Below are 26,491 nucleotides of genomic sequence, written 5' to 3'. Positions count from 1 at the left end.
GAAACCTGAGGTTTGTGTAATATTGTCCATGTCTCTTTTAACAAATGGATGAAAGTGAGGTTTCTGGGAGGGGAAGATAAAGCAAAGCAGCCCAGCAGAGCGCAGAGCTGTCCGTGGACTTGTGGCAGTTTAACCCTTCAGGAATCCTGTCATCCTTTGTTTAGCCACAATCAATGTTTTATCCTGAATTTGCAAGGCAACCAGGTGCTAGTATTGTGAATCAGTTATCATTTGACATGATGTAAGGCCTATTCTTATTTACAGAAAGTGTCATTTGATGTTGTTCCCGTTTTGTGTTGTGTTGCAGATGTGGTGGTGGCAGCTCTTTCCGATCCCACACAGATGTGGGCATTGTCTATTGTGCTCAGGGTGCTGCTGGGGGTAGTTTTGCTGGGCTGAAAAAGGAACAGCCTGTCTGTGTTCTCCTGCATGAAGTACAGCTTTGAGACAAAGCGCTGCTCCTGCTTGCTTGCTTTTTTTTTCTCTTTTTTTTCTCTTTTTTTCTTTTTCTCTTTTTTCTCTTTTTATTTTTTTTTTTTTTCTTTTTTCTTTTTTCTTTTTTTCCTTTTTTCCTTTTTTTCTTTTTTTCTTTTTCTTTTTTTCCTTTTTTCCTTTCTTTTTCTTTTTTTCCTTTTTTCCCTTTTTCCCTTTTTTCCTTTTTTCCTTTTTTTCCTTTTTTTTTCTTTTTTTCCTTCTTTTTTCCTTCTTTTCCCCTCTTTTCCCCTCTTTTCCCTCTTTTCCCCTCTTTTCCCCTCTTTTCCCCTCTTTTCCCCTCTTTTCCCCTCTTTTCCCCTCTTTTCCCCTCTTTTCCCCTCTTTTCCCCTCTTTTCCCCTCTTTTCCCCTCTTTTCCCCTCTTTTCCCCTCTTTTCCCTCTTTTCCCCTCTTTTTCCCCTCTTTTCCCCTCTTTTCCCCTCTTTTCCCCTCTTTTCCCCTCTTTTCCCCTCTTTTCCCCTCTTTTCCCCTCTTTTTCCCCCCTCTTTTCCCCTCTTTTCCCTCTTTTCCCCTCTTTTCCCCTCTTTTCCCCTCTTTTCCCTCTTTTCCCCTCTTTTCCCCTCTTTTCCCCTCTTTTCCCCTCTTTTTCCCTCTTTTCCCCTCTTTTCCCCTCTTTTCCCCTCTTTTCCCCTCTTTTCCCCTCTTTTTCCCTCTTTTCCCTCTTTTCCCCTCTTTTCCCCTCTTTTCCCCTCTTTTCCCCTCTTTTCCCCTCTTTTCCCCTCTTTTCCCCTTTTTTTTCCTTTTTTTTCCTTTTTTTTTTTTTTTTAGCAGGGTGTGGCCCAGGTTTTTCAGTAACAGAATTTTGCTTCGGGGTTTGTGGGATCTTCAGTCTTGAGGCCCCAGATGATGTTCCCAGCAGTGCCATTGCATTCCTTCCAGTAATAAAACTGAAATGGCATAAACAGTGTATTTACTCCATTTTATGTAATAAAAGAAATACCTTGAAGCAAAATGTCATCTTCAGTAATCAAGGATGTAGATTTTCCTTCTTAGTAGTGCTGACAGTCATTCCTGATTTTTCTAAATTGCTTATGAGAGGTTTGTACAGGAACTTACCTGGATTGGGAGAAAATGTTTAATATGAATGTATGCTGGTGAGCTGTTATTAATTGATTATTTTCTACTAGATATGCCAGTATATAGAGTGAAGCTTGTTATGACTTGAGTATGCATGTATGTATATCTGATTTACACAGAACCTGGAAGGTTTTAGGAATAAAAGCTACAGACTATTGTTAATTTAAAGAAAAAAATGGGCACTGTCTAGAGGCAAATCAAGTTTTGCAAACCTAGACCTTTAGCACACATGAGGACAGTTATTTATCAATATCCTGTATTTCCATAGGTTTTGTGTTATCCATGTAGTCTTTTAGACTTGGGGAGTAGCATAGTTCTGATCCAGAAATTGAGTGTGCAGGGCTGTTTCCTTTGGTTTGATTTACTTTATTTGTATATTGCTGTCATACCAGATTTTGTGGTTCCATATGTTTTTATTCTCTCAGTTGTTTTGATTCCTAGTGGATTTGCTTCTGTTTTAATGCCTAATCCAAGGAATTAAGACTGGCAATTGCTCTTTGTACTGGGATATATTTTATATATTTGTACATGTGTTGTCTGATTGTTGGTTCCACTTTTGATCATGGGTTTTTGGATGAGCCAGTCCTTCTCTGTTACATGGGTGTAACCATCACCCAGAATGAAGAGGCAGAGTAGTTGGTAAATACTGTTACTGTCAGTGCTGATATACAAACACAAAAGAATCCAGATTTGTTTTCAGGGCTCATCTTTATTTGGCAGAGTAGTAATCAAAGGGAGAGATAAAGAGAACACTTAAAATGTTGCTGTGATGCTTGAGGTGTGTCATCTATTTTCACACTTTCTAGGAAAAAAAATCCTGTGTGAAAATACCGCAATTTTCCTTAAATATTGTTTTAAATACCATTGTATTTTCATAGTATTAAATAACAGTCAGTAGTGGTGCTTTTCCTAGCTGTAGGTTTCTGTTCTGCTAGATGTGATCAAATCTGAGGCATAAAATTCTCTTGTCAAAAGAAAGACCTGTGGGCACTTTTTGATCTTTTTTTATCTCTTACTTTTGTAATTTCAGTGTTACACACCCTTCTTTATGCAGATTGTGAATGAGAGGTTACTATAATGATATATACTAGAAAATAAATGCAACAGAAATTCCTTGTGATCTGTTAAAGAATGGAAATGGCTGGTGGAAGGTCTTGTTTCAGCCTTCCTGCTGATACTTCTATCTGGAAGCAATCTAATTAAAAACTACCTACCTCATGCTTTAAGTCATTTGTAGGCATGGAACTGTGAATGTATGATCTCTGTAACTGCTTACCTGAAATCTCTGTTTATGGAAATTTATTTGGCTGAAGATCCAAGTTCTTCTGTTTTTACCCTCTAAAGTTTTGCCCATGGGCCAGCCAAGCTTATGTGTTTAAAAAATAAAAATAACCCAAAAATAGCATTGCTTTGGGAGTTTTCATCCCTGATCAGAACTGTTGAGTAAGATCAGGAGTAAGGTTTTGGAGTTCCTGGTGGGTGAGCTGGTGTTTTAATCAAGGAGCAAAGTGCATTGTGTCAGATAAGATCCTTTATCATGTACTGGTTAGAGTTGGTGTGTTACTCACCACACAGACACTGCAGGGAGATAGAAATTCAACTTTTCAGGGTAATCCCCCTTCTTTGGAATGACAGTGCAGGCTCTGCTCTGCCAGCTTCAGCTGTGTTTTGTGTCTAGCAGAAATAGCACTGTCAGCATTTTTACTGGAGGATTTCCTGTTCTCTTCTGGCTAGATTAGAGTTGTAGAAGTATACTTCATGTAATTCACTTGTAAGAAGGTTTTATTATTGTTTAAATGTGGGTGTATGTGTTTAGTGACAAAAGCTTCAGTACACTCATTTATTCCAGTAGTACTTTTGTATTTTGTATACAGAAGAGAGTATGTATATGTGTGTGTGTGAAAGTAAATATGTGTAAATATACAGAAGAATAAATGTATTTGGATTCAAGAGCCAGATATTGTTAGAGAAGGAAACTTTCTCCTGTAAGACATGTTTTATCTTTTTGAGAAAGATACATGAGGTGTTGGTTTTAATGTTTTCAAGTGCTGTATGTATCCCTGCTAGGTGTCAAATTTTATTTCCCATAAAATGTGTGAGGGTGAGAGTGTATTTCAGTATGGTTACAGATCTGAGAATGGAACAGGCTGCTGTCTGTAGCCTTGCCTGCTCGTGTTTGTGGGTCCTGCACTAAGGTGCACACCTTGGGGTCTGCTTTGCATTTGCAAATTGATTATGGAGTGAATCTGGGTAAAAGCATGTACCTGGGCAGTCACTGCAGGGCCCTGGGACACCAGGAGCTGTGTGTCACACACCTCGTGGGAGCAAGCAGGCATTTGGCTTAACAGCACTAATTGGAATAATTGATCCTTCTAAGTCTTGCCCATATGGGGCATGTGTGCAGTATGTGGCTTTGGATATAATTAATGTACTCTTTAATTTGCTCCTGAAGGATAAGATGATTATCTTAATGTGAGTTCTTTGATGTGTATCTTGTGTTTCAAAAGAAATAGAAATACAAGAATTTAAGTTTGTCATGGCAAGCTCTAGTTCACCTGTCAAGGATCATTTGTTCCATGTATGAATACCTTTGCTGCTCTCTCTTTGTGCGTGTTCTGCAGAGCTCAGGTTTCTATTTTTGATGGGCTTTCTTTCTCCTCCTTTTCCAGGTGAAGCAGGAGCCACAGAAGGAAGACCTTGTGGTTTGCAATCATGCCATTCCCCTTTGGCAAGTCCCACAAGTCTCCTGCAGACATAGTGAAAAACCTGAAGGAGAGCATGGCAGTTCTAGAAAAACAAGACATCTCTGACAAAAAGGCAGAAAAGGTACAGTTGTGATGTTCCAGTTGCTAAACTGTATTTGAAAGTGGGGGAAAGGGGGAATTTACAGCTGTTGAAACTGAAACAATTAGGAATTATTTTGGTGGTTTATACTCTGATAAAGGGTAATTTATGTACCTTTGAACAGGTGTGTGTCCTGTTGGCTGGTTGGCTTACGCCACTGGCAGCTGATAATGACATTTAAAACGATTTGGCACTGTAGGACATTGCATTCTTTTAATAAACAGCTCACAGCTGTACAGTGGTCTGGTCTTGTGACCACCACAGTGCCTTCCCTACTGCACAAGTAGTTCTGTCTCTGCTTGTCCATGCAAATCTTTACAGAGCAAAGTGTCTCTTACTGAAGCTGAAGAACTTTGTGTCCTCATGGATAGAGAATGTATTTTGGCTTTCCTGCCTCCTCTTCAGCCCACAGTAAAGTGTGAGAAGTTCTGTGCTAGTGCAATTTCCTTTACATGGGTGTCTTGTACTCCAGGCTGTGTACCTGTCCCCAGTCATTTCCTTCTCAACTGGCACTCTGGTTTTTACAGCTTTACAGGAACTGACCTCAGAATTCAGCCTGTGTGCAGCTTCATCCCACCTGGTGAATTGTGTGCCTGAGGTTGAGATGAGCACCCTCCTTGGAGCCTCTCCCAGCATTATTTAACTATTATGTGCCATTCTTGGCATCCACTGAGTCCCATATAGGAGTTAGTCACAATCTTTTCATGTTGACCTGTATTTTTAAGCAGAGTGTGGCCAGCTCTTCTACATTCAGTTTCACCTAGATTTGGCACTATTACTTCTAAGGGTCTTAATTAAATTGCCATCTTAGTTCTGCTATTCTTTAATAATTAGCATCTTCTACCCCTTTGCCAACATGTGGTATGTTCCAGGTGTCTTGCAGTGTACTACAGTAGTTTGCTCTGATGCTTTTTATCTCCTATTGCAGAGAAAAATGTTACATTTTGTTCTGCAGGCTTGTGTGAAGGCTGGAAGGTTTTCATTTGCTGCTGCTGTTCCATCTCTACAAGAGCCTTCTGTCAGGAGAGGAGGGATGGGTGCATTCTGAAGAGTCTTTGATGAGACTTGGCACTGCCTCCTTTATCTTGGCCTCATTATTAGTTCCTGGAGATGTGGCCTGGTCTTAAAATCTGTGTTCTTTAGTGTCCTCTTTTTGCTGGGACCCCTAATGGGGAGCAGACCAGCTCATCCCATGGAGTGTGGCTGTGTCCTGCAGCACATGCCTGTGTTCCTGATGCTGCAGCTGGAGCTTGCTGTTACCTTTTCTTCTTGCTGGCCTTTGGTCCCACACCTCCGTCCTTTGGAAAGACCTCATTTCTGTGAGGCTGCTGCTCTGACAAGAAGCAGTGTGCTAAGCCTGTGGAGTGGTTTTTCCTGTGTCAGACAGAAGGTAACACGTTGTGCCTGCAGGAGAACAAAGGCAGCCCACATTCTCTAGGTTAAGTGTGAGGAGAGTTAAATCCTGACATCCAGGGCCATGAGCCTGGGTATGGTGCTGCTGTTCCCCATCATCCTTGCTGTTCACAGAGGAGCTGGTGAATCCCAGCACCCACACCACCAGTGTCCACATCCACATGCAGAGATTCATCAGGAAGTGTTTGTTTCCTTGGCAAGTCAAGACTTCAGGAAGGTGACTCTGGTGGCTCCTTAGCTCAGGATGTTTGCTGGTTTGATGGAGAAAGTTCTGCAGTGTCTTATGGACCAGTCATCAGATGTTTGAGGGCACAGCTCTGTGAGCAGGCACCCTGAATTTGTGCCCTCTTCCTGTCCACTCTGTGGAAATGACTGGAGTGAATTTGGAGTTAAAGGACAGTGGCCTTTATTAGAAAAGAACAAACATTTCTTCATGCCCATATCTCAGTATTTAGGCATCTTATTCGTTATCCCTTTTATTATGATGATCCTTTCTGCCATGTAAGTTTTTGGCCTCCTTTGGAGAAGAATTCTGTGCTGGTGGCAGGGTGGGTTCTGTGCCTAGTAGTGGAACAGAAATAGAAATACACTCTACATGAAGCACAACAATTGCTGCCTGATACTAAAAGGGGAGAAGGATTCAAAAGTTGTTCTTGTTTTTATGACTTCACTGTTTTTAGTGATGGGACTTGTATAAAACAGTGTGAATCAGTAATTTTGTCATTGTTACTGTTTGATCCAGGGATATGCTTTTGCAGCCTGTCACATATCAATGGTGCCATCTCAGTGCTGGGTCAGCATGCTAAATACCCAGTATTGGTTATAAAAATACCCATTTGGGTTAAGGGACTACCTACTTTTCTCACACGCTTTCATCTCTTATAATACTGAGTTTACTATTACCTGGAGAATGCTCTTTGACAATTTTGTTGCACATTTGGAAATACAGATTTGTAAGAAAATTAGACAAATTATTTTCCCTGGAGGTTGTAAGTGTAATTATGCTTGAGCAGAATTCCTAGGTTTTTTTCAGTGCTTAGACTGAAATTTAAAACTGTTAATGTTTTTTGAGCAGAAACAAAAAATCGAAGGAGGTAATAAAGATGTTTAAACTCTTGGACAGTGTGTGTTTCTGTCCATTCTTGATAATCAAGATAGAAGATATTCTTCAAAGTAAAAGATATAAAACAATAGTAATGTCTTATTCAATTATGAAACATTTTGCCCTGTAACACTGGAAAATTTGTTTTATAATCAAAAATCTGAAATTCAAGTGTATCCTAGTTACATGTTAATCCACCTTTTGAGTTTAGTGAAGACTGGAGAAAAATTAACCAGGTAGTTCTCCAGGCCATTTGAAATGCATTTTAATCATGTGGTGCTCATTTAGGAGCTGGGAGCTGGACTGTGGCTCACTTGTCCCACCTTCCTCTGTGCCACAGCTCTGGTGCTTGCTGCTGCACTGCTCTGCTTAGCACAGAGGTCCTGGCTGTCTTTCTGTCAGTATTTGGGAAGGGAAATGAGATGTCTAGTGCTTTAGAACTGAAAAGTGTTCATCATTTATGCTGTTTGTTCTCCATTGCCTGTGCTCTCTCAGAAAGGGGGCCTAAAGGGAAGGGAAAGGAAACCTCCTTTCCCATAAGCAGGACCTACCCTTGATCTACTCCATTAGTGAGTCTTTATTCACATCTCTTCCTCCTCTTTGGCTGATGCCAGCATTTTTCTCATACTCCACTTCCCTTGGTGTGTGGCACACATTTACTGTGCTGCAGGTAAATATTTACTCATGCAATCAAGTTGTTCTTCACCACCCTGTGACCTTGGCTTGCCCTGTCACACAGCTCCCTTTGTTGGAGCCCTGCTGTGATCCCAGGCATGCTGGCCCTTGCAGGCGTGGGTGACCTCTCTCCTGGATGTCACAGCTGTGTGGTGGCAGCACCATGAGCTGCTTGGCTCAGCTGTGCCAGGCTGATGCTGTGCCATGCTGCCGGAGGTCAGGTTTCATTCAGGGAGTTAATGCTGTCATTCACAAAGCAGTAAAATCCTGGATTTGTTACGCACGTGTGTACAATTAATCTGTGCTTGAAAGAAGGCTAAAGTTAAGTCATGTGCCTGGTCTCCAGTGTGGGGCTGGGACTCCAGGGGGTAAAGATGAGCCTTCTTTAGGAAGTGGCAGGTGAGAAAACAGGCGTCTCTTCTAATTGGACTCTTCTATGCTGTCTCCATGCTAAATGTTCACTGGAAAATCCTACAATAATTTTTGGCCTTTGGATGTGCTACTGCACTGCTGTAGTTACTGACACATTTATGGAATTGTATGTTTTTGTAAGCATTTTGAAATCCAGCCAATTTAAGTAGTTATTGAAATAACGCTTTTTAGTTGTGATAGATACTGCTTTAGACTACTGAAATTATTCAGCCAGTACAGGTTCAAAGCTATATCTGATTTATCTTTTTGATGCATGTTTTCATTAATAGCGCAGTAACATGTAAATTCATGCGTAGAGAACCTCCAGGAGGTTCCATGGGACTGGAGACTGCCAGCCTCTCTGGAAATATTTCAGGACTGGCCATGTGTTCTTTATCTTTTTCTACTGTTCACAAACCCCAAATAATCCAGCTGTACAACTCTAGATAGAGTATTTAGGGTTTGCACTGCTTACCATTTCAGGAAATACTAAATTTTACAGTATTTCACTGATCTTTCCAGAGACTGCAATAAACCATAGCTATGAAGATGTGCAGCTATTCTGGTGTAACAGTCACATGTGTGACTTCATGGTGTCTGCTTTTATTTTGGAATAGTATCTTCCTGTCCTTCATAAACATAGAGAAGTAAATACTATCTTTATTTTCCTTGCTTTGCATTTCACTTTTACAGTGTGGCTTGTCCTCAGATGATATTGATTTTCTGGCACCATTGAATTTCAAATACGACTTGCCATGAAATTTTTCTCTAAAATTCAGGTTGCTCCTAATCAGTGTTGAGAGCATATAAATGCAGATGCTAATACTTAAAAAATAAAAATTTTAACATATAAAATATATACTGTTTTATATATACTTATATAAAATATATACTTATACTCTCTATAAAATATATAGAAAGTATAGGTATTCTGTATATATAAAGTAGACCCTGGTCATATATTGTACTGGGTATATTTTATATATTTGTACATATGTTGTCTGATTGTTAGTTCCACTTTTGATCATGGGTTTTTGGATGAACCTCATTGTGTATTTTGATCTTTGTGTCTAGAGTTTTTTTCCTCTCTTAAAAGTGAGCAGTGCATTAGGCAATTTAGATGTCAGTATCTTGGAAAATCTTGCAAGTAATGCTAGCCAAGCTTCTCTTCTTTTTCTTGATTTTGTTTGTTTGTAGTGGTTTTTTACTTGGCTCTTCACACCAATATTTAACGTAGCATTATATTTTTCAGTGTAACAATCTAAATTCCATTCTGCATCTGAAATGGCAAAAATAGGTCTGCACATCTTTGGAATATGTCTGAGAGTTCATGGAATATACAAGAGTAAGGAGGTTCTAGAAGTTTGTCAGGGTTTATTTCTATTCCTTTTGATGTTGAATTTTGGAGTAGAGGAACTATAAGGATGTTACATTTGATGGAAGTGTAGTGCATTGATGGACATTGGTAACTGATATAATATTTCCAGAAGACCTCAGTTTCCAGAAGATTCCCAGAAATGGAGCTGGAGTGATGCAAGGCAGGTGCTTTGATGCCTGGTGGTCAGCCACTGGCACAGGTTGCCTGGAGAGGTGGTGGAGTGTCCATCCATGGAGCTGTTGGGAGCATGGCTGGCCACAGCCTGGTCAGCTTGGCAGGACTGAGGTGGCCCTGCCTTGAGCATCCTGATGGCCTCCTGAGGTACCATCTGAGGACAAGCCACACTGTAAAAGTGAAATGCAAAGCAAGGAAAATAAAGATAGTATTTACTTCTCTATGTTTATGAAGGATGGGAAGATACTATTCCAAAATAAAAGCAGACACCATGAAGTCACACATGTGACTGTTACACCAGAATAGCTGCACATCTTCATAGCTATGGTTTATTGCAGTCTCTGGAAAGATCAGTGAAATACTCTAAAATTTAGTGTTTCCTGAAATGGTTAGCAGTGCAAACCCCAAATACTCTATCTAGAGTTGTACAGCTGGACTATTTGGGGTTTGTGAACAGTAGAAAAAGTTAAAGAACACATGGCCAGTCCTGAAATATTTCCAGAGAGCTTGGCAGTCTCCAGGCCCATGGAACCTCAGTGCCTGGGGGTTCTCTACCCATGGATAATGCAGTTACAGAAACTGCACTATTAATGAAAACATCCATCAGAAAGATAAACCAGATGTAGCTCTGAACCTGTACTGGCTGAATAATTTCAGCAGTCTAAAGCAGCACCTTCCAGCCTGAGCTGTGCTGCTTCTGAGGGATGTGGTTTGGTGGCAGCCTTGAGCTTAAGGGTCTTTCCCAACCTCAGTGACTCAGTGGTTTGTGTCTCTAACTGCTGCTTCCCACTGAGGCTCTGTGCCATGCCAAGCTCCAGTGAAGCACATGCAGGTGGTCTTGGCAGCTGTGAAGAGCCCTGGAGTCCTCCTGTCTCTTACTGAAGTTCCCAAACTGGATGTTCATGTTGGGCTGGAAGGCTTTTTGGTGTTATAAACCCTCAGTGTTTGGAGACACTGCATTATTTTCTGCCTGGTTTGCTAGCATTTCCATTGCTGGTGTCTGTCTTGGGCTGGTGGTGAGGGAGAGCCTTCAAGTGCAGTTATTGAAGTTTGGGGTTGGGAGGCTTGTCCTCTTCCTGGGGTTTTGGTTGGACAAATTCTCCACTGGCCTTCTTGATGCAATCATTTCAGCTGAAATAGGAGTTCCTTCAGCTGCCTTTCTTCCTCTTTCGTTTGCTTTCTGCATTAGTGTGCAGGGACAGACTTTGCTTCCTCTTCCCTTGGTAGCCATCCATCAAAGATATCTCTTCATGTCTTCATGTCTGACAGATGTTCCTGTTCTTCTACAAAGGAGCTGTTTCCTCTGAATTTCAGAGAACAATTGTGTGGTGTAATCGTGCTCCAGCATGGGGAGCTGGTGTTCCCATTTCACCTCTTCAGGAGCTGGTGTGAATCAAAGTGGTCTCACTGAGCACCTGCTTCTTGCTGTCTTACCAAGAGTGCACAGAAAATCCCTTGGGATTTTGATTGAGGAGGAGACAACTGGGACTAGGAACTAAAGTAACAGGAAGAGGGAGGCAGCAGGGAGTGGAAAGTTGTGGAGGAGCTAAAAATGATACAGAGCCTCCTTAAAGGTCATGGAATCCTTGCTTGCATACCTAGCAAAGCTGGAATGGCTTCAGCTCGAATAGTGCATGGGTCATGCTGATTGAAGCCTCTCTGGATAAAAAGCACAAATGAGAAATCTTTTTACACACTCTTTATAAGACTGGCAATGTCCTGGAAGTGGTAATTTTTTCACTTTACTAATTTTCTGTAAGCTATCAATCATGAATACTTTACATTAAAGTGTATGCATACTTTGTTGGCAGGTTCATCTAATTACTAAAAATTAGTGCACTTACAAACCATCCAAACTTTTTAGGCATGTGAAGAACCATTATAATTAAACCAGCTATTTATGATGATAATTTTCAGCATTTTGCCCCCAAGCTCAGTAAACATATATATTGAAAGGAATAGTTCTTTTTTTTTGGTCCAATACAACTGTGTTTTAAGATTCAGAAGTAGGTGTTTAGAAATATTCTTGTTGATTTATATTTTTTTTTAGTTTTACTTGTTTTACTGTGTTTATGCTGCTCCAGCTCATCCTGGCAACTTAGGAATTCCTCACAAGTGACAGGTCAGACCTGTCTGGCTTCTGTAAAGTGGGCTTCAAGCAGGGAAGGGTTTTAGATCTTTAAATGTGTCCTTTTGAGTGTATCTCTTTCTGGGTCTGTTGGCCAGGTTGTTCTTGTGTGCTGAGATAACCTGAAAGTTAAAGTTGGTTCTCCTTGAGGTTTTGTTTATTGGGAAGACTTCACCCAAAGTAACTGGAATGGGAGCCTAGTATTTGGCAAAACCTGATGTGTGCAAAATCTACAGGAGGAATCTGTTTGGTGTCTCTGAGCAGTTCCCTAGGCACAGGCATGAGGCTCCATGCCATGTTTTCCAGTCTGATCCTACACAACTGTTTTACAGAATGGAAATTTTGTCAGGTTCTTTTCATCCTGTTGCTGTTCTTTAGGGGATTTTTGATTGGGAAGTTAAAAGGCAGTAAAAAGGAAGAGATTTTTACCTTTGGTAACTAAATTGTGTATGTCTTGCCTCTGCTCTGTATTGTTTGGGTTTTTTTTTAAATACCAGTCTCATAACAGTCTTATTTGCAGAAAGAATATCTATTGTTTTTTTACCAGATTGTCATTTCCTGATTATTCCTCCCCCCATTGGACTTTTGCAGATGTTAAGAATAAAGGAGTGTGCAGTCAGAAATACAAATGGCATTGTTCTCTAACTGTATTGTTTTCCCATTTTCTTTAGGCAACGGAGGAGGTCTCAAAAAACCTTGTTGCCATGAAAGAAATCTTGTATGGCACAAATGAAAAGGAACCCCAAACAGAAGCTGTGGCACAGCTTGCTCAGGAGCTGTACAACAGTGGTCTTCTTAGTACCCTAGTAGCTGACTTGCAGCTCATTGATTTTGAGGTAAGAGAGGAGGTTTGACATTTCTTACATTCTGTATGTTAAAATAAACACATCTGAATTCTTACCACTTTAATGGTTAAGATGTTTCAGTCTTCAGCTTTTATTTTGGTGTTATGACACATCCATTAGAAAGAGACTGAGCAACTATGGAATATGAAATCTGTGAATTTAGTCCAACACAGATTTGAAGCAGCTAAACCTCTAATCTGGTGGTACAGTTCTATTATAATTATGGAATAATTCTGAATTGTTGTGTACACAGAAGGGTTGATCTCTTAGTAGTAACCCTGTAGTGAACACAAACCATAATGCTGCAGGATGTATCTCTATGTTCATCTTGCTACATCAAATTAGTAGGAAAAGTAATAGAATAATTGTAGCATTTATAAGAAGTTTAAATACATAATTTAAAGCTGTTAGTTTTGTTAATAGTCCATTATTTCTTTCTCTTTTTAGTAACAAGTGATGCAACTTTTTTTGTTTCCTTGCCTTTTTTTCTATTTATTAAAAAAAAACAAACCCAAGTTTTTATTGATCAATTGAAAATAGCAATACTTACTTATATTTAAAGGTATCTCTCCATAAGCCTCTGTGGCTTTTGTCACCACATCACATGGAATAATTTAGCACCATGGAGAAAAATCCTATTTAGGTATGAGATGTTGCAGTACAATTGGATTTTTCTCTTTTCCCTGAGGTCTCACAAGAGGCGTGTGGTTGTCTAGGAAAGGAGCCAAACCCATGCATCTCACTCCACAGCCTCAACCATAAAGATCATCCCACTTAAGATTGCTTAAAAATGGGATTGTTCATAAACAAGTTGCTCACAATACAAACAGAACAGTTTAAAGTCCTATTGTAATTTGACATTCCAAAAACAATGGCTTTCTTCCCTGTTCTTTCTTCTCTCCCCTCCACCCCACCCATAACTCCCTGTGATTTGTGTTTAATTGTAATGCAGTGGTATTTTTTCCCTACCCACACGAGTGTTTATACCATACATAAAACATTCAGGTTGTTAAATAAGCAAGGAAACCTGGGAAAGCTGAGAGGGAATGCTGAACTGGGATGGTCTTTAATTGCTGAAGAAAGGAAATCACGAAACGTCATCTGGATTCTGCTGACCTCTAGATTGGTATCAGCCTGGTGTTTACTCAGCCCAGTTATTAGCAAAGGAAACCTTCATTATCTCCTGGTAATGAAGAATGAGAACCATTTGTACAGGCTTGCTCTCATTAAGGAGAGCTGTGCTTTTCATCAAGGGGACGTGGAAGGATTGGGAGTTGTTTCCTGCCTGCTCTGCTGCTCTGTTTCAGGAGGATGTGGTGCTTCTCCTTGGAGGGAGAAGGAGTCATTCATGCTTTCTAGGCTGGACCACATTTGCTTTTTATGGCTGGCAGCTGGCAGACTGTCCAGCTATTGTTGGTACCTTGAATTAATGTCAACACACCTGTGCTCCAGATGTGCTCCAGATGTGCTCCAGCTTCCCAGCTGTTACAAAGCCAGCCAGATGTTGCCTTTGATATCCCAAATGTCTGTGTGGGTTTACTGCATTTGAAGCAATTTTTCCATTACTGATGGAAATACATATTCGATTTTCTGGTGGTTTTTAAACTTGATGAGTGGGTCTGGAATTTTTTCTTTCTGGTTTCCCACCACAGCTGCACATTATTCAGTGACAAACTAAACTCTTTTTCCCTTTCAGTCTCACTTCTGAAGGTTTCCTTGTAGAACAGGAATAGACAGCTTATTAATAGACAGGGACTGTTCATTGTGACTCTTTAACTGTCTCAAATGTACTATGGTGACAACAACCCATAGAAAAGCAAGAAGTAAAAGCTAGAAAAATAACAAATTGGATGTTTTAATGAAGAGAACTGTAACTGTCCAGCTCTTGCCTTGTGCCCAGGCCTGTTTAAAGTTTAAAGTGTTGCCCTTTGCTGGAAGTTTGCTTTCCAGTAAAGCAGTCAACACAACCATCTCCTTACCAATCCTAATACCAGTTATCTCCTTGCTGGTTTGCACTGAGAGAGATGGTATCCCTGGTGAAACTGGGTTTCTTGTCCTGTTGTTTTGGGATTTTTTCAATGAAGAGTTAAAAAAACCCACCCAAAACAAAACTGCCTTTTGCCTAGGGGAGCTGAATCCTTCTGCTGGGCAGACAATACAAGCACAGTGTCCCTCTCACCTCTGGCTGTCGTGACTGTTGGCCTTGTTGGGCCATGAGGTCACTTGGCAAGGCACAAGAAAGTGACAGAACCTGGCTGTGGGGTTGCAGTGTGCCACGGGCAGCTCAGGGATGGGTGAGAAGGAAATGCTGTTCTTGCTGGGGACTGCGGGCACACGCTGCGAGCAGCGCTGCGCTGCTCAATGGGAGTTGATGATTATATTATGTGGAGTTTGAGTAAAGCAATTCCTGCAAACACTGCTCTACTCATGTCAGAACAAAGAGTTCTGGTGTTCCTTTGGGCTGCCTTTCAATGGAATTGTAATTGAGAAAACAAGGGTTTACAAACAATCTCTTATATCCTGAAAACAACACTCCAGCAAAACTGTCCGTGGTAATTCACAAACATGCCATTTGTAAAGCTCCAGTCCTCCTACGTTTTCATAAACATTTCATTTTTTCTCATGCTGTCTTTTTCACACTGATTAAAAAAACTGAAAGAATTTTAAATAATTGACGATGTTTTAAAAATTCTTGCTAGTTAAATAAGCCCTGCATTTTACTCAAAAGCTTCCTGGTGTTACTCAGGAGATTGCCAGCGCAGCTAGAGCTTCTCAAGAAACATTAAATACATCTAGGTTTGGTGTAGAGCATTCAGGGAACCTGTAGGTGGAGTTGCTTAACAGGCCTTTATTTGCAGGTCCAAGCTTAGTACAAGCTGGCCTGGTGTTTTTCTGGAATAGATCTGATAACATAATCCTGGAGGTGTCTTTGTGCAGTCCAGAATGGACAGTTAATTGCAGAAACCTGGCTTTTAAATGGTGCATTTGAATGACAGTGGAAGCTGTTTATGTTTATATCACCTTTTTGTTAGATGTCTACCAGTTTGTCATCTTCAGCTGTGGTCCTACAGAAGAAATAAACAGGACATGTGTATTTATTCAACAAAGAACATTTCCGGTTCCTTTTACACTGTCTGGTGCTATGCTTGTGAATTTTTGTGTGTATAATTTGTGCTGAATTCCAGCATCCTGGCCTTATTTATACTGCTGTTGTGCACTGAAAAATGTGAGACTTGCATTTTAGGTCAGTGGATGATTTCTATGTATATTATTCATTCGTTTATTTATTCCACTTTCATAAGTTGCAGTTCTAAGTTGGATGTTAACACTGCAGTTGGAAATGCTCTGCACACTCTTAATGATGGCATTGTGTGTCCTTAGACAAGAGGAGAGGATAATGGAATGTTGAAGAAATACACTTCCAGGCAAGAGCACAGTTAAAAACTGTTATGCTGTTAGCAAAATCAAATATCAAATAAGCCCAAGAGATTGATGCTCCATAGAAATAGCTGCTGAAACATCAGCTGGCTTTACTTCTGAATGTAAATTCCCCCTGATCTGCCTGCAACGTGGTGTCATGTTTTGAGTGCTTTGGCATATTTGAAATGGGCATAAAGAAAGAGAATCTGGTCAAGATCAGAGTATGGAGGCTGCCTGAACTGCAGAAGCCCCAGTACAGCTGCACGAGGTGATGATAATGTTTCATTGTTCACTTGCCTGTGGACTTCCATATTTTGTGTTTAACTGCTGATGTTTTTGACAGGGCAAGAAAGATGTTGCGCAAATTTTCAACAACATTCTCAGAAGACAAATTGGTACAAGAACTCCCACAGTTGAATACATCTGCACTCAACAGAATATCTTATTCATGCTATTAAAAGGGTATGTGCACTGTGAAGCATAAATATGCTTTTACATGAAGTAAGGGCTTTGTAAATGCACAGAGAAGCAGTGAGTTCTGACATGTTTGCTCTTCCTTTGCAATATGCTTCATTTTATTTTCTTTTTCCTTGGTTTTGGAGTCTGTAATTCCCCTAAGTAAAGGAAAATTTAAGAAGGAGAACCCCAGCCATCTACTTTTGCATGAAAAAGAACTGAAAATTGAGAACTGTTAGTACTCTGAAATACTCTTACTGGGCTAGTAAGGTATTTTCCCTTCAGTATACTATTTGAGCCTTTTTAAACTATTCTCTTGTGAACTTACTCATCAACAGTTGAAGGCTGTTCTTTTTCCTTTTAACCACAATAATTTCCAGTTTGCTGGCCTCTCTTAGACTTCTTATTCATAGTGATTTATATTGCTGTATTGACACAAACACACCACCACAAACCTGACCAGAAAAGAATGATTTGTGGTATATTGTGTCAGACAATTGCTTCTTCCTCTCTTCTTGTAATATCTGCACTGCTGGATATTGGAGGGTCCTGCCATACTGAATACATGTAGAGCTGCAGCTCCCAAATATGAAAGCAGAAAATAATTGCTTGCATTTCTAGTAACATTAATTAAGAAAGTTCTGAAAATTGCAATTCCACTGTGTTATTTTGGGACAGATGAACTCATCAAACATTAATAAACAATTAAAAAAATACAGCTATTTATAAATCTGGCTGCAGCTTCTGGGTAAGCTTGCTGTAGATGAGGAGTACTTATTCCACTTACTGGGATAACTCAAGGGTGTATGAAAGGGCCACTCATCTCAGTGGGATATGCCTGTTGCTAGCATTACTTGCCTGTAATGTCATTTAAATGTCAGAGGGACAAAAGAAAATATTAGTTGTGGCATAATGCAAAAGAAATTATTGATTCAGTGCGTCTTCAAAATAATTTACAAAAGAAGGCAAAGATACTTGAGGTGCAGAGAGAGAAAACTGCTTTTTCAGCATGTTCTCAATGGTAAGTGGTTGAATGGGGGCTGCAACACATTGGTGCTCACTTTTAGTCTGTGTTGTCACACTTCAGAGAGCTTTATCCTCACAGGGGTTATTGAAACTCATATTGATGAGTCAGGATGTTTGAAATGGGCATTTAGCAGCTTACATGTTATATCTGATATCCAACTGAGACAAATTTATGTGAATTTAAACTGTGGCATGAATTGCAAAAAGTTCAGTAGATTTCAAATCTCCATGACAGGTTGAATGGAGAGTATTGCAGGATTTAATGAAAATTATTTCAGGCTTTTTTGGTAGGGTAATCTAGTTAATGCTTAGTATGCACAATGATACTTTTCTCCTGAAATTGTGGAGAATTTCAATTGGCTCCCACTGGGTTAGGAGGGATCATTCTGGAGGTGTGAGGCAGGAAGGATGTGAGAGGCTGTGACTGCTCCACAAGCTGGAACCCCATGATATGCACAGCAGCCAATGATGCTGAAAAATGGTTTAATGGAAGCGGAGATCTGAATTTATGTCCAGTATTGTTAACCCCTCTTGCTCATATGGAAGGTTTTATGTAAATTGCTGTCACGTTTAAGCGAGCAGCTTTCAAGGCAAATCACTTACTGCTTTTCCAGATGTCTGCAATCCCACCAGTATGGAACAAGAGAGCAAAGAAAGTAATTGTATTTAGTCCTGTTTCTCCATTTGTGAAAATCCTTTTAATTGGCTGTAATTGTAACTGGTAGCTATTTCGTCAGTATTTAGTAGAAATATTTAAAAATGGAGTTTAATGCAGCAATAAGTCCCTCTAATTTTGATGGGTTTGTTTACTTGATAGTACTGAAGGCTGTAATTAACAACGTGGTGCTGCAGTGCTAACTTGTGCAAGTTTATAAACTCATAAAGAATCTCTGCTGGGTTTTGTGAATAGGTACGAATCTCCAGAAATTGCTCTCAATTGTGGGATAATGCTCCGAGAATGCATCAGGCATGAGCCACTAGCTAAAATCATCTTGTGGTCAGAGCAGTTCTACGACTTCTTCCGATACGTGGAGATGTCCACGTTCGACATCGCGTCCGACGCCTTCGCCACCTTCAAGGTAATTCCTCAGACCTGGGAACTGCTGCTTCTCTGCTCCTCTGCCCTGTGCACCCTCTGCTCTGGGTGCTGTTCTTGGAAAACAGGCCTTGGCAGAGGGGAGGAACATGGGTGTGACGTGGATGCGTGAGCTGGACACTGTTCTTCCTCATTACTCAGAATGCAATATAGTACATTTGCTCCCCAAAATCTTGTTCCTGAGAGTAAGCTGTATCATGCATTACCTGAATGCAGGTGTGGAAATACATACAGTACATTTGCTCCCCAAAATCCTGTTCCTGAGAGTAAGCTGTATCGTGCATTACCTGAATGCAGGTGTGGAAATACATACAGTACATTTGCTCCCCAGAATCCTGTTCCTGAGAGTAAGCTGTATCATGCATTACCTGAATGCAGGTGTGCTCTTTAAATCTGTGTCTTCAACTTCTCCTGAGGATATCTGATGCTGTTGCTTTGTCTGGGGAAATTTTCTGTGGTCCAATTTTTGTGTCCCTAAAGCAATCAGTTATGGGGACAATAAGCATAATATTAATCAGTATTAAATGGTGGGTCTTAACCTCTGTTGTGTGTAGTTGTGTGCAGAGTAAATACATACAGTGCATTTGCTCCCCAAAATCCTGTTCTGGAAAATAGACTGTATCATGCATTACCTGAATGCAGGTGTGCTCCCATGCCAGGGGCTTTAAATCTGTGTCTTCAGCTCCTCCTGAGGATATCTGATACTGTTGTTTTGTCTGGGGAATTTTCTGTGGCCCAATTTTTGTGTCCCTAAAACAATCAGTTATGGGGACAGCAAGCATACTATTAATTAAGATTAAATGGTAGGTCTTAACCTCAGTTGTGTGTAGTTGTGTGCAGAGTGTAGCCTTGATCCATAAATAGCAATCTGCAGTGATAATGTCACAGGCTATTTCTCTGTGAATTAAAGTAACTCATCACAGATCTTTCCTAAGTGATGCCAAGATCCTGAGCAGTGCCCAGGTAATTGCATTCATGTCCTAAAAAAGTGTGTTTAATGAAAGAGCAGGATTTTGGATTGAATGTCTTACGTGTGTGAGAATGTCTTTGTACTGTTTAAATATTTTTAGTGACAGTGCTGGATTTGTGCTTTCTTACAGGATTTGCTTACAAGACACAAGTTGTTAAGTGCAGAATTTTTGGAACAACATTACGATAGGGTGAGCAGACACCTTTTCATATTTAGAGCTCTCTGGTGCTGTGTATCTTATTGGAAGAAATTGGTTTTTTCCCTTGTTTAGTTCTGGTTTTGGGGATTTCCACCCAATACTAGATCAGCTGTACTTGGGGTTCAGTTTCCCTCCCCCAAAGCCAAAACAAGTAATGTTAGAGAGTTTCATTTATCCTGACATTTTCAGCTACATGACTTCCATCCTTTTGCCTTTCAACACATTATTCGGAACCAGTTCCACAAAGATATTTAAGTGTTTAAATCTTACTCTGATTAAAACTCCCAGACTTCACAGGCAATTAAAAAAAAAAAATGAACAAAACCAAGACCAACAAACTTGGGATCACATTGATTTTTAAAGGTTTATCTCCAGGCCTGTTCACTAATTCACAAATATCTCCTCTGAGTGACTCAGCTTTAAACAGGAGACAAAAATTATTATTCCCTTTTTGACTACTGGCTTTAGCCCTGAAATATCTACTGAATAATGCTTCAGGCACTGTTTGGGAGCCAGTTAAGAGGCTTTGAGAAATTAGATGTGCAGAGTTGATACTTAGCTCACCTCTTCATCTACTTTGAAGCAAAATTCCTCTTTCTGTGTAAGAGATTTTGATCAATGCATTTCTAAAAAAAGTCACAGTAAAACTGTATTTAACAATGTAACAGCAATGAAATTTAGACTACTCATGGATAGTAAAAGTTGACAATATTAAAAAAACCTAAAGAGTATGCAAAGTAAATGTTTATTTCAGTCCTCCCTGACTCGGTGGTGTCCTCACGTTTTGACACACTGGATTGCAACTCCAGTTGGTCCCTTGGGCGTTTGTAAAAACCCTGCACAAATTGAAAAATCAGTTTGCTCTAGTGAGTGCAAAGACATCTGAGTCTTACACTGAATGTGGTCCTGTGGGAGCCAGCCTGGCTTCTCCTCCAGAGGGAGCCCGTGCTGTGCTTGCCAAGGAGTCCCTAGGAATTGGGAGCTTATGGAATTCCCAGGGAACCCCGACCAGAGGAGAGAGAATAATGGTGCATCTGACTCCACTGATAGCAGGAGGCTAATTAATTACTTTATCATACTGTATTATTCTATATTCTATTACACTATGTTACATTACATCTAAACTGAATCTGCCAAGTGTGGTGGTGTTTGAGGGTCCACAGGACAAGGGAAGAGATGAGAATCTTGCCTCCATGTTTCAGAAGGCTGATTTATTATTTTATGATATTATATTAAAAGAAAATGCTATACTAAAACTATACTCAAGAAAAAGAAGAAAGGAGGCATCAGATGGCTAGAAAAGAATGAATAATAAAAACTCGTGACTGCTCAGAGCCTTGACACAGCTGGACCATGACTGATCATCAAGTAAAAACAATCCACGAGACCAATCAAAGATGCACCTGCCACATTCCACAGCAGCAGATAACCATTGTTTACATTTTGTTTGTGAGGCCTGTCAGGTTCTCAGGAGAAAAAATCCTGGCAAAGTTATTTTTCAGAAAATATGTCAGTGACAGCCAAGCACTCAACCCTGCACACAACCTGCACAGAATCTCGTGATTGTCACCCAATAGTCCTGACACACACACACACACACCTGGCCCTGACAGGCCAAGGAAACAACTTGCTTTTCTCTGTGAGGAGAAATGTGGGCTACAGGAGCTGTGCCCTCAAACCTGCCCTGGTCCAGCTGCTGCCACAGGCACCCACTGCAGATCTCACAGCTCCATCCAGCCTGGCCTGGGGCACCGCAGGGATGGGGCAGCCACAGCTGCTCTGGGCTGCCTGTTTCTATTAGAAATAATGAGGAAACTCCTTCCACTGCCCTGGGATCTAAACATTCAAGTCTCTTGAAAAAGCAAATACATATTTTTTAAAGCATATTCCATGTTTAACTTTGTATATGCTTTAAAAGCCTAAGTAGTGACAGTGTAGTGACTTCCAGGAACCCACTGAGATTTCAGATTCTGTTTGGTTTTGTTAGGGATTTGCATCTTCTCCACTTTGTTGCAATAATTTCGAAGAAGATGCCTGTGACACTTGAAAAAGCCCTAACCCTTCTCTTTATTCTGTGTTTAGTTCTTCAGTGAATATGAGAAGTTACTTCATTCAGAAAATTACGTGACAAAGAGACAGTCACTTAAGGTAAGGCAATTTTATTTTCTTCTGAAATGCAAAGAGATTCCCTTTATTTTGAAGGTGAGTTAACTTTATTTGAAATGGCTTCTGTAACAGCCTTGAACAGTATTTATTTTAACTGTTCAGACATTTTAATTCTTGGGATCAGATAATTTTTTTAGTCCAGTTGTTACATATCTTAGTATCCAGCACAGACCAAAATAATTTCTCTCCCTGTGAAAAAATAGCTCCTCAAATTTCTTTATTTTTGTTGATTTTTTTCCTTCAACAAGTCTGGTTACATTTAAATAATTTAACAAAGATTCACATGATGTGCCTAAAGCAATACTGATCTTACATTCAAGTAGGTAAGAAATAGTGAACATAAATATAATGCAGAGCTTGCAGCAAAGGTGATCCTTGTGGGCAAAATCCTTTTAAACCCTTTAGGTAGCAAAAGAACAGTCAATATTTCATTTGATAGACTAACCTGTTTTATTGGGTTTTTGGGTTTTTTTAAAAGGCATTCTTTCTATGCTGAATAGCTTCTGTATAAGTGGAAAAAATAATGAAGTCATGGGGGAAAAAAATGAAAGACTTCTCTTTCCAATTCATAACAAGGGGGAGCAGTGTGATTTTTCACTTTCTGAGGCAAAGGAGAAACTGTGCAGTTGAAATTAGGGGAAAATGTGCACCTGCACATGGAAATGTAGGGCACTTAGTTGTGTTGCTACTTTATCTCCTGATCACTGGTGCTGCATTCACAGAGCCCCACACCATTTCAGGGGCTCTGAAAGCATTTTTATATACAAATTAATTCTTCTGTTAGTAATTTTTTCATTTTTCATTCTTTTCTGCCTTCAGCTTCTTGGTGAATTGTTACTGGACAGGCACAACTTCACAATTATGACAAAGTACATCAGTAAACCTGAAAATCTCAAACTAATGATGAACCTTCTACGAGACAAGAGTCGTAACATTCAGTTTGAGGCCTTCCATGTGTTCAAGGTATGTTACAAAAGCCCACCAGGAAACAGAAGGAATCTGACCAGAAGCTGTTTAATTGAGTGAGCTGCTTAGCTGAGCCTAAATGGAGCTGACCTCAATGTCTGCTAAGTGATTAAATGAAGGGAGCACTGATGTTTGCTTGATTATGATCCATCTTTACAAATTGGTATCTTGGATATCTTTTGAAAACCAATTAGAAACCACTTACGGACTTCCATGTGGTTGTCAGAGTAACACCTGTCAGAAACTTTTGGAATTAAATGCATTAAGATGCGTGATTCCATGCAAAATCATGGAGTTCAAAAGTGGTTTTGTCACGCTGCATGATGTCTGAAAGAGAGCAGTATTTCAGTCAGGTCACCTGCATTGTAATTTGAACATCATGCCAGGTGGCTTCTGACTTTGCAGCAGACAGGCAGCTAAGAGTTATAACTGGAGGTCTGAAACTTTGCAGTGAAGTGTGAGATTCCCATCAGATGCTGCAGATGATAGGAAATCATGCATTTGCCATAGAATTTAACCATTAAGTGTCTGCAGTAGTTTCTGCAGAGGCTGTTGAGGCTGGTCACCTCCCACAGACTAGATTTACTTTGGTACTAATGTTCAGCTTATCCCCTGATAAAAAAAAAAAAGTAATTTTATTAAAAACCTTGAAGTATTTTGGTGGGATACTGAAATAACTAAAACATAGTTTTAATTTCTCATCATCAGTATTTTGGTAGATAATTTCTTTTTTAACTTAACCTTTTGTTTCTTGCTGTTGTGCTCAATGCCTTTTATTTTCTTGCAGGTGTTTGTAGCCAATCCTAACAAGACACAGCCTATATTAGACATCCTTCTAAAGAACCAGACCAAACTTATTGAGTTCCTCAGCAAGTTTCAGAATGACAGGACCGAGGACGAACAATTTAATGATGAGAAGACCTATTTAGTTAAACAGATCAGGGATTTGAAGAGACCAGCACAGCAAGAAGCTTAAAACTCCAATAAACCTTTAAAATATTAAACCCAAATTCAGCATTTGCTGTTAGATATTCAGCATCAGGCACTCTTATCGATTCATGAGGAACATTACTGCTAATCTGCTGTTCAGTGAACGGTTTTTGTTTTTCTCTTTTCATTTTTAGTCCAAGTTGAGAAACATAGCTGCTGCTTTCTTGCACAATGTGGACTTTCTTGATATTTGTGTCATTTCAGAATTCAAAGACACTGCTTGTTTTAGGAGTCCTGAAAAGAAAGATTCTAGGTTCGTGAAAGCAAACATATAGATACTAGTTTGGTCTAGGAGAGAAGGTATTCATGTAGTTAAGTGACAGGTTGCATGCTTGCAAATCTGAATAAATCTGTATGTTTGCACTTACCTTGTTTGAGATAATGAGCACAACGTGACCTGTGCATACCTGGCACCATAGTATAAGATTATATGCCTTGATTAAAAAAAAAAAATGTGCAGTGCTTTATTTGTAATCAAAGGGGAAATGTATCTAAGATGTGAGCTTATTGGGATAAACAGTTGTCTTGCAAATAAACTGATATTGAAACTTAGCAACTTTTAAAAGAGTGAAATCTCAAGGTTCATAAGGAAAATGTATATATGCCTTTCACTGCTTTATAGAATTTTTTTTTGGACATGATTTGATTTTTCTGAGACTTGACTTGTAAACTTGGAAATATGTTCTAAGGGGTTTTGTTAATTTTACTTTAAAGGTATTTCAGACAGTAGACCTAGCAGTGACATTTTGCATTTCATTTCAACAATGCTTGCTGGTTTCTTTTGTATATAACTCCTAGGCTGCTCATTTCTTTAAAATATGATTTAATTTGTACAGCAGAGGAATGTTATTGTATTAGTCTGTAACTATTACCTAATATTGAGTTTTGCAAAATGAATGCTCATATGTAATTGAATACTTCAGATCACATGGAAATGCTGATTTAACAATCTTAAGTACTGCAGCCTTTTAAAGGAAACAAACATCCAAACCCAAACAAATTCTTTGTATTCACGTATCTAGTGGGGTGCCATCAATTAGGGTAGGCTGAACCAGAGAACTGGAACCCTTTCTGCTATGTTCTTACCAGATAATATTGGCCTTATTTAATTACACTAGCATTGTGCTCACCAGCTCTGCAAATGGCAAGGATTATGCTAAATTAATATTGATTCCTCTGACTTCTGGGGAGCCTGCAGTGTGTCATTTCTGACAGTAAATAACTCAGTACAACAGTTGTGTGAGTGATTTCATTCCCTCCAACCTCAAGAAGCAATTCCATAGGTGTCCTAGGATAACAAAATGATCTCATTTCTATTGATTTCGTTCTTTATTGCTGCAAACTATCAGTATTTATAAAAACAGAAAACCCAACTGATTTTGCACCATGTTTTTGTTACTGTGACCATACAAAAGGAATCTACTAAATACAGCTAAATGATGTTATTAAAATTGTATCTATCCATCATATAGTAACGCTGAGATCACAGCCAAGCAAAAACTCATGGATTGGGGTCTGGAAGTTCCAATTCTGCATGACTGAATGATTGTGAATGCTACAGAAAATGTTTCTTGCTTCCTGTCCTCTTCCCATTTGAAATATTTCACAATCAGTGACGTTTGAGCTGATTTGAAAGCCTTCACAAGGAAAGTCCCAGAGCTCCAGAAAATGGAGTGTTTTCACTCGGTTGGTTAAAACCGCTCTTAACATTAAAATTGGTCTTTTAAAGGTTCTTAACGTGTCCTTTGCAAACAGAATCATTTTGCTTACAGGAAAGAAAATAGCTGACTCTTCCCAGAGATGCCAGGCAGAGCTGGCAGAGGTGGTGTTGTAGCTCAGTACTAACTGTCTGTTATATTTTGGTTTATCATAGCTGAGTGGAGGAAACATTATTTGCCAAGTTACTCACCATAACATGTAAGGCTTCCTCTTTAGAAAGATGTAGATGTGCTAAAGATTTCTATGTGTAAAGAAGTGAAAACATGTGGACTGGGATAGAGGTTTCTCTATATTAGGCCTTGGAATCAATGGCTATGGTGACTTTTTTAATATGTGGAAACATTTGAATGTTGGCTTTCGAAAAGAAGTTGTATTTAAATTAAAGCTCCTTCAATGTGCTGTTCATATTAAAAAACTTGTTCTGGAAGTGGTTTCTTATCTGCTTGAAGGCTTAAGGGTATTACTAAAACATATTTAATGCAAGCTTTTTTTTTGTTTGTTTTTGTTTTGGTTTCTTTTTTTTTTCTTTTTTTTTTTTTATAATAAGAGATGTATACAATTGTAATTCTATTTCCGTGGTAGCATTTCATTTCTCCTGAGGAAAATGTTTCGTACCCAAAAAATCTGGCTGGCCCCATAATTTAAATTAAAATAAAATTTTGAAGAAAAATGTGTGTTCTTTACTGGATTACTGAAGAGGATCAGTTTCTTGTGGATGTGTATCAGGTCTCCCTTATTGCCTTAGAGTTGCTCAGCTTTCTTCCTTTCAAATACAAAATCATTTTTAGTCATGAGAAACTCTGGCTCACACAAACATTTTTTAAGAATTAAGACAAAGTGCTGTATTAAAGATGATACCAATTTTAATTCATTGTTGGTAGCCTCCCTTGCCTTGTTGTATGATTATTGCTGATTCTATTTCTTTTTGGCAAGGGCAAAGAGG

At 39.5% G+C, this 26,491-nt stretch overlaps 1 protein-coding gene across 3 annotated transcripts in view; it reads left to right on the top strand.

The window, feature by feature from the left end:
• The window catches only part of CAB39 (calcium binding protein 39), a 44,131-nt gene extending 17,913 nt beyond the window's left edge, over nucleotides 1-26,218 (top strand). For 2 of the 3 annotated variants that reach the window (XM_030954177.1, XM_030954178.1), the window contains exons 2-9: nucleotides 4,240-4,396; nucleotides 12,367-12,531; nucleotides 16,304-16,422; nucleotides 18,353-18,521; nucleotides 19,639-19,698; nucleotides 21,790-21,855; nucleotides 22,693-22,836; nucleotides 23,627-24,327. In XM_030954177.1, coding sequence (XP_030810037.1) covers nucleotides 4,283-4,396; nucleotides 12,367-12,531; nucleotides 16,304-16,422; nucleotides 18,353-18,521; nucleotides 19,639-19,698; nucleotides 21,790-21,855; nucleotides 22,693-22,836; nucleotides 23,627-23,815 — 1,026 coding nt within the window. In that variant the 5' untranslated portion in view covers nucleotides 4,240-4,282 and the 3' untranslated portion in view covers nucleotides 23,816-24,327. Of the gene's footprint in view, nucleotides 1-4,239; nucleotides 4,397-12,366; nucleotides 12,532-16,303; nucleotides 16,423-18,352; nucleotides 18,522-19,638; nucleotides 19,699-21,789; nucleotides 21,856-22,692; nucleotides 22,837-23,626 lie in introns of those variants that run through there. The other variant, XM_030954179.1, reaches the window with a different exon arrangement.
• The last annotated feature ends 273 nt before the right edge of the window (nucleotides 26,219-26,491 follow it).

This window comes from Camarhynchus parvulus, chromosome 9, assembly GCF_901933205.1.
Source record: "Camarhynchus parvulus chromosome 9, STF_HiC, whole genome shotgun sequence".
NCBI classification, from domain to species: Eukaryota; Metazoa; Chordata; class Aves; order Passeriformes; family Thraupidae; genus Camarhynchus; species Camarhynchus parvulus.
This window is presented reverse-complemented; position numbering and strand designations above follow the sequence as displayed.